The sequence below is a fragment of the Cariama cristata genome, unplaced genomic scaffold, assembly GCF_000690535.1.
Source record: "Cariama cristata isolate BGI_N322 unplaced genomic scaffold, ASM69053v1 scaffold14752, whole genome shotgun sequence".
Taxonomy (NCBI): domain Eukaryota; kingdom Metazoa; phylum Chordata; class Aves; order Cariamiformes; family Cariamidae; genus Cariama; species Cariama cristata.
The window spans coordinates 43768-51172 of record NW_009603364.1 but is presented as its reverse complement, the minus strand read 5'-3'; the positions used below and the strand labels follow the sequence as shown (position 1 = coordinate 51172).

The window sequence follows — 7405 nt, the reverse complement described above, 5'->3', positions numbered from 1 at the left end:
ACTTTTTTTTTGTACAGAGGGACTATTTTCATGCTTTGGTTATATTTCTGCTTCACTTTCTGCTCTTTCATCTGCTTTAATGTTATAGGGTCAGTTGTGCCAGTCCTCAGCATTGGGTCGCCACTTGCTTTCCATTGATTAGTCAGTCACTGCAGGAACTCGGTGAAACATCCAACAGTCATGGTCACTGCTCTCTAGTACAGATGAATGCCTTCTACAGTGACTGGTGAGACACCCACACAGGGTTGAACTGTGAATCATCTCATCATCATCTTCAGTTCACATCTTCTATCCCTTTGTCCATACCCTGTCTTAGCACTTCTGTGCTTGTCACTGAAATTGCAGCTGCTGGAGGTCTTCATCAAGTTCTCATGTGCTTCTTGACCTGTCAGCTGCCTTTGATGCCTTTGGCAGTGTCACAACAGTGTCTTTCTAATTGTTTTTTTTGTTATGTCATTTGAATATTTTCTCCTCCCTGAGATTTCTTTTGTGGATTTTGTATGTTGGATCCCTTTATTTCTGCTGCACTTTATCTCAGGATAGCTTCATCCAAAAAAAGGAGCGGTGAATGGCAAGGGCAAATATGCTTGTTCAAGAGTTGGGGCTTATTAGTTTCCCAAAGAATCTGCTCAGTTAGGGAATATTGGTGCTGGTGTTGTCCCTAATATTTTTTTTATTAACATTGTGAGAGCTGAATTTTAACGAGGCAGTTACCACAGACTTTCAGGTGGCCTCTGATACATATGCATACACAAAAATACCTATATTGTGTGTGTGTGTGTGCATGTAGATACGTATATTGCTCTTGCATAATGTATGTCATTCCTTTGATTCTCAAGTGTTGACATTCGATACGTGTTCATATTAACCGAGTCTGCTAGCCCACAGGCAAGAGTGTTACAAAATCACTTGAGTGCCAAATGGGATTTAAAATGTTGTTTTATGTAAAAGGTGCAATAACTGTGGAATGAACAACTATTGATGTCCGTACTGTCAGCTTATCTCTTAGTTGTCACCAGTGATACATGAAGCTGTAGCACTTAAAACATTTGAAAGGTGCTAATTGCCCACAGTGTTCGTTATTCCTATACTGTCAGATTTTTTTTTCACTGTAAAAACTGTGCATAAACTGTCTGTGCTACAGATGTTAATGGGTATAGTATGTCTGACTTTTTTCAAATTGGACTAAGACTTCATTTCTGTCAGTATATCTAAATAGATGTAATTATGTGAAATTGAAAATCTGAAAATTTTAGTGTAATAAATATCTCTCGGCTTGTTCCACAACATTGTGTGGATTACTGCAACATTTCTCTCTTGCACTGCTTTCACTTACTGTACAAAAAAATCAATCTCAGTTATGCCGTAAGTTGCGAGTGCTCCGTACTGACTGAAATTTTGGATGTTGTTAGTCAGAGATCAGCAGAAATCCCGTTCGTTTGAGAGCGCTGTAGCTTAAATATCATGCTTTTCCTGAGTAGTTCGCTTTCTCAGACTGAGCTGTTAAAATAATCTTGTTTTTATTAAAAAAAGTACTGGGTACTGACCAGTACTGTAAGAGATGGTTTTAAAGAAAATAATTCAATGATAATACCTTGCATGAGTCATTAATCATGAGTCATGATCAGCAGGCAGTGATGTCCAATTTGTTTTCTAATCCCTCACTTGCTGATGCTCTTTATTACCATAGTGATAATATTAAGAGCTGTTAATGCATATAACCACGCAGCTGAAAATGACAGACTCTTTTTTCGGTGGAATAAAATTTCCATATCTTAAATCTGTTTTGCTCTGTATATATTTTTGACATGAGAAATCTAGGTAGTGTAAAAGTGATCAAACAAGTATAATTTGGCAAGGAGTTAGGTTAACAGAACAGACTTTTTTTTCCCCCCTTTGCTTTCAAGCCAATCATTGTGGCTTTCTAGAGAATTAAATCTAGTCTGTCTTCTTACGAGATTTGGGGAGGCTTTGTATTCATTAAAAGTTGGGAGCTATGATTGTTCAAGCTATGCTTTGCAATGAAAGCCTGCATATTGATATTTTTAATGTTTGCTCTCTCCTGACCAAAAACTAGTAGCTGGATGGAAGGTTTTATTGCATGAATATATGTTGGGGAATGACTATTAAGGTTTTAGACAAAATGGAAGGCCAATTCTCTTCTGAGAGCATGAATGTAAAAAGAATCATTTAGCTGAGAAATGAGCTTTGGAAACCTGCTTTTACTCTTAAATAAAATTTTAACAGGAGCAATTTTAAAAGCTCTGAAGGTGATGGCTGAAGCGTTGCGGACAACATTAGAATGTGCGTGGATGGAGAGTGTTGAGGTGCAGCATCAGTTGGGTGATATTATTTATGAAGTAATGAATCTTGTATCCAATTAGATTTTAACTTGATTAAATTTTAATTAATTAGTTTACACTTTAGTGTAGAAAAGTTGATCGTGACAGATTAAAACCTTGAATTTAGTAAGGAACTCAGAAGACCCTTCAAAGTGTCTCACCAGATGTTAAAAAAAGGATCCCTTGACCTATTCCAGTGTATATGACCTTATAACGCATAAATTCTTATAGACCTTTCTAGTTGCTTTGTGTTGAACTTTTGAAGATAGTGCTGTATTGGTGGATGCAGTGCGGCAGGAGAGGTATGTATCTACTGGCATAGGCGGCTCTTCGAAATTGCCTGGTACGATGCATACGCCTCCGCATGCCGTAATGTGGTTGCTGTGCAAACCCCTCCTCTGTTTCGATGAGGATTGTACCTGCCCCAACAGAAGCATTTTCTACTTCAGTGTGGGATGGTACAGCTGTGGACAAGATCAGTGTTCACCTGACTGGACTGTTCACTCCTTTCATTATGAACTAATTGTGTGTGGTTTTTTTAATGTGTGTTTGCTTGTTCATGTGTATAAAAGAAATGTTTTAAAAACGTTGAGTCTGTAAACTGTAAGATGCCCTGAACACAGCATAAAATATAGCTGTCACCAAATCTTGTCTCGGTGAATATCTTTGTGTTCTGGTTCACCTTAGAAAAACTTTCCAGGAGCTTCTTGCCAATTTTGAAAGAATCTTGTTTCTGCCAAATATGATTAAGAAACAAAGATGGTCTTTTCCCAGTTCTCCAAAAAATGAGTGTCTACCATGTCTTCTGAACAGCTGCATCCATTAAAAAGGGTGTTGGGGCAAAGCTTGGACTAGTCTAGCAAATTGCAAGATTTAGATATAACAAACTTTTTTTCCTGTGTCCTATGGGAGTTCTTTTGCTTCCCACTCTGAGTGGCTTCTAAGATGACTTTTTCAGATCAGCTGTCTCCAGTTCAGACTTTACGCCATTTCTTTCAAATCACTTGTAAACCACTTTCTCCAGTAGACCCTTTTCCAAAGTAAAGAAAATAAGGCGGAGCCGCAGATCAGGAATAATATTTGATAATTACTTTCTTGTTTCCTGATGTACAGTCATACATTGTAGAGTGGAAATAGCGGAGTAATAAGCTATGGGTAGACTGGTACATAGAAATAGTTTTCCAATATTATGTACATGTATAAAAGGCAAGTGTGATGCTCAATATATAATACCATTGTACACTTTTCCTCCTTTGGAGTACTGCACAGGTTCCAGTGCTCTGCGTCCAAGTGAGATCAATTCAAAGTGCTATTGGAATGACTGGGAAAAGCATGTAGCTACTAGGGGCTAAGCAGACTAACTAGTCTTAAGATGGAGTGTGACAAATGTGTTAATGGAATTAGATGACAGGAGACGGACCTCAATATAGGAATGGTCTTCAGTACTGAACTTTTCCTCAAGTATTTCTCTCAGGAAGTTCTTCCTGCAATAGTTGCTCACAGAAAAGCAGGAGATCCAGATCCTGAAAAGTAGGGGTTTTGATGGGATCTTTCCTCCAACAGAGGCATGGGCTTTGGGTGTTTGGGTATTTTTTTACGGGGTAGGGTGGAGGAGGGTTTGGAAGATTAGTACAGAGAAAGTTGGTCTAACGGAATATGTAAGAGTCTTACTACAGTTCTTGTGCCTCTTTCATGTTCTGTACACAAATACTTTTGGGTAATTTTTAGAAGAAAAGATTTTTTTAAAATGCTAATTCTGGCTTAACTACTAAAATCACTTCATAAAACTGCTATTAACTTTGTGGGAGTAGACTCAAACTAAGAATTTTGCAAATACAATCTGCAGTAATTTCTGTAGACTTTTATGATTGCATCACCTTTATATTAGTTTCTGCTGTCTTGCTTCCCTCTCTGTCAGAGGACTGAGATGGATTTCAAAAGAAATTTCCTGATTCCCTCCCCCTCGCCCATTTATTTCCAGAAATGGCTATTTCTCTGTGGAAGAACTTACTTCAGACTACAAAGGAAAGGATACTGCAACAGAGAAGAGTGTCGCTGTATAATGGTGCTCATGGCTATGAGGAAGAATTAATAAAGAAGAAACTCCAGCAGTTTGCTGGTGGATCCATCAACCTTTCCAAAGAAGACAATGGCATTGGAATACTTACTTTGAACAACCCAAAGCTAATGAATGCCTTTACAGGTATTAATTAGTTGATGGGATTGCTGGTTTGTTGGGGTTTTTTGTTTGTTTTTTGTTTTGGGTTTTTTGTTTTTGGTTTGTTTGGTTTTTTCTTCTTCAGTTACCCATTTCAGCATTTTGCGTAAACAAAAAGGAAAGCTATGCCTTACCAGTCCTTAGTTAAAAGAAGGAATGTTTAAGTTTCATTCAGATGTGCAGCAAATGCCCACTGTTCTGCATCGTAGCTTTGCCATAAATGTCATAAGAATATAAGAAATTCTCAACAGCACAGGCACTGTCTGGCAGAACATGCCTCTCCCCCTCTTCTTTTTTTTTTTTTTTTTAAATCACATTTCTGCTACTGTGCTCTTTCTTGTATCTCCTTTCATTTTGTTGCTACTGCTCTGGAAACATATAGGGTATTTTTATGGGAGTGGGAAGATGCCATCTTTGTTTTGTAGGTGGTGTAGAAAGGGTGAGTTTACTTCTTTGTTCTTTACCTAAAGCCTTCCTTGTAGGTTAAGATTCTGTAATTTGGTCTTTTCCAGTCACTCAAACTGGCTTCCATTTCTTCTTCATTTGCCTTATGTCTTAAATACCAATGACTGGTTAGTTAAAGATCAAATGAGCTGAGTATTCTCAGCTGTTGCAGATCAGGAATCTATTTAATATGCTTTTACACTGGACAATACTTAGCTATTAAAACCAAGTGCCCTGTTTTATTAATCTTGTATTATGAGAGGCTTTTGATCTCCAAGATAGGTATATTTGCTGCCTCTCCTTAACTGTCTAGAATATTCCAATTTATGCCATTCTCTTCAGACATAAGTGACACAGGTTCAGGGTCTGCATCTGCCTGAGTTGGATCTGCGTATAAGCCCTTACTGTAAGAATGCCTTTTTCTCTTAGTATTTTGAAATGGATATGATTATGTCATCTTGTTAATTTCTTTTTGCTGTTTAGTTTTTCTGCCCAGTTCTTGCTGTTCCTTTGCTGTCAACAAATATGTTTGCAACCCACTAGCAAAATGTAGGGCTGTTTACATGAAGAATGTTAATCTACTCCTTCCACTAATGATTGTTAGCTGAAAAGAAGAGAACCTGATGGAACAACAGAATTAGTGGTAATGCACCTAGATGTGTCTGCAGTTTCTCTTTTGTTTCCCTTTAAAAGCTTGTGTGTAAAATCATTGCCTAACTTGAGAAGTTGTAGCTAAAAGATGGTAGTATGGGGACTGTCCTTCTGAGTGCCTCCCTGTCAGCATACCTGTTATTATACAATCATGATGATGTCATTGTTTCCTCTTTTTCTACACATTAATTTTTATTTTTGACTCAAAACAGAGGTGTGCAATGTACAGCTTGTAGACTATGTGTTCTGGAAGTTGAAAGGGGCGTGAGAAATGAGATCTAACAGCAAAAGGAGAAAGGACAGGTAAAGCCCAGTCTGCTATGGAGATCAGATGTAATACAGGTCAAATTGCTTAAACTAAACTTTTATAGAAACCTAAAACTATGTTCTCTGTTTTCTGGATGTTTGACAGAAGGGGCTCAGAACTGATTTGTTGAAGTGCTGAGTAGTCGCAGCTGCTATTTAGGCCACTGGTAGCTGTGCTTTGACTATATGAAGCGCTATATAATGTTAAAGTACTGAAATCATATCATACATCTCAAGTTGAGCACCTAAAATTAGCAGATATTTTCTCTGGCTAAGTTAGTGGCCTGTAAAATAATCTCTTCTCTCCTTATGGGACTGCTGTGAAAATAAATTATTAGTGTATGTGAATTAGATGCTCTAGTAGCAAAGAGGAGCTACATAAACCCATGAGGAAATTAATAGTTCTGTCTTTGCAGACTCTGATTAGCACAGAGCAAATGAGGCATGGGATCAGGCAGTTCTGTTTTACGGTAGTGTGTAGAGCCCTGTAGAGAGCAGTACTCCATTTTGCTAGGTAACAGCTACAAAAATTTGTACTGGAAAATCTTACTATGGCAGTTCAAGAGATTACTGCTTCTTTCTACTATGCACCTCTGCCAGAGACTTTCATTGTTACAGGAGGGACAGTAGAACCAAAATCATGCTGGCCCCTTGGCCACTGCAGTGGATAATATGGCATATTAATTGATACTGGTCTTCATGTCATTTTAACATTACTGTCTGTGAACCGTAGTTGCTGAGGAACTAGCAAGCACTTGATCCTTCCGCTTTTGTTGTCTATCGAGTAACGCCCTTCAGGAGAAGTATGAAAAGGGATGGGATGCGCAACCTGTAAAGTGCCGCAGCAAAACCTGGTTGACTTCATCAGCCAGAGCCTGTAGATACCCCCCTCAAATAAACTCTGTTGATTCTGTATGGCAGAGCTTCTGGATGGTGGCAGATGTGAATTTACATATACGTGTATGCTTCCTTTAGAAAGGTACAAAACATAAAATCATAGAATCGTTTAGGTTGGAAAGGACCTTTAAGATCATTAAGTCCAACCATTAACCTAGCCCTGCAAAGCCCACCGCTAAACCATGTCCCTAAGCACCACATCTACACGTCTTTTAAATACCTCCAAGGGATGGTGACTCCACCACGTACCTGGGCAGTTTAGTCCAATGCTTGACAACCCTTTTGGTGAAGACATTTTTCCTAATATCCAATCTAAACCTCCCCTGGCATAAATTGAGGCTGTTTCCTCTTATCCTATCGCTTGTTACTTGGAAGAAGAGACTGACCCCCACCTCACTACAGCTTCCTTTCAGGTCATTGTAGAGAGTGATCAGGTCTCCTCTCAGCCTCCTTTTCTCCAGGCTGAACAACACCAGCTCCCTCAGCTGCTCCTCATAAGACTTGTTCTCCAGGCCTTTCACCAGCTTTGTTGCTCTTCGCTGGTCAC

At 38.7% G+C, this 7405-nt stretch overlaps 1 protein-coding gene across 2 annotated transcripts in view; it reads left to right on the top strand.

Annotated features, from left to right (window-relative positions):
• Window positions 1-207: 207 nt before the first annotated feature.
• ECHDC1 (enoyl CoA hydratase domain containing 1) overlaps window positions 208-7405 on the top strand; it is a 35465-nt gene continuing 28267 nt past the window's right edge. The window contains exons 1-2 of one of the 2 annotated variants that reach the window (XM_009695169.1): window positions 208-226; window positions 4324-4545. In XM_009695169.1, the coding sequence (XP_009693471.1) occupies window positions 208-226; window positions 4324-4545 (241 nt within the window). Of the gene's footprint in view, window positions 227-4319; window positions 4546-7405 lie in introns of those variants that run through there. The other variant, XM_009695170.1, reaches the window with a different exon arrangement.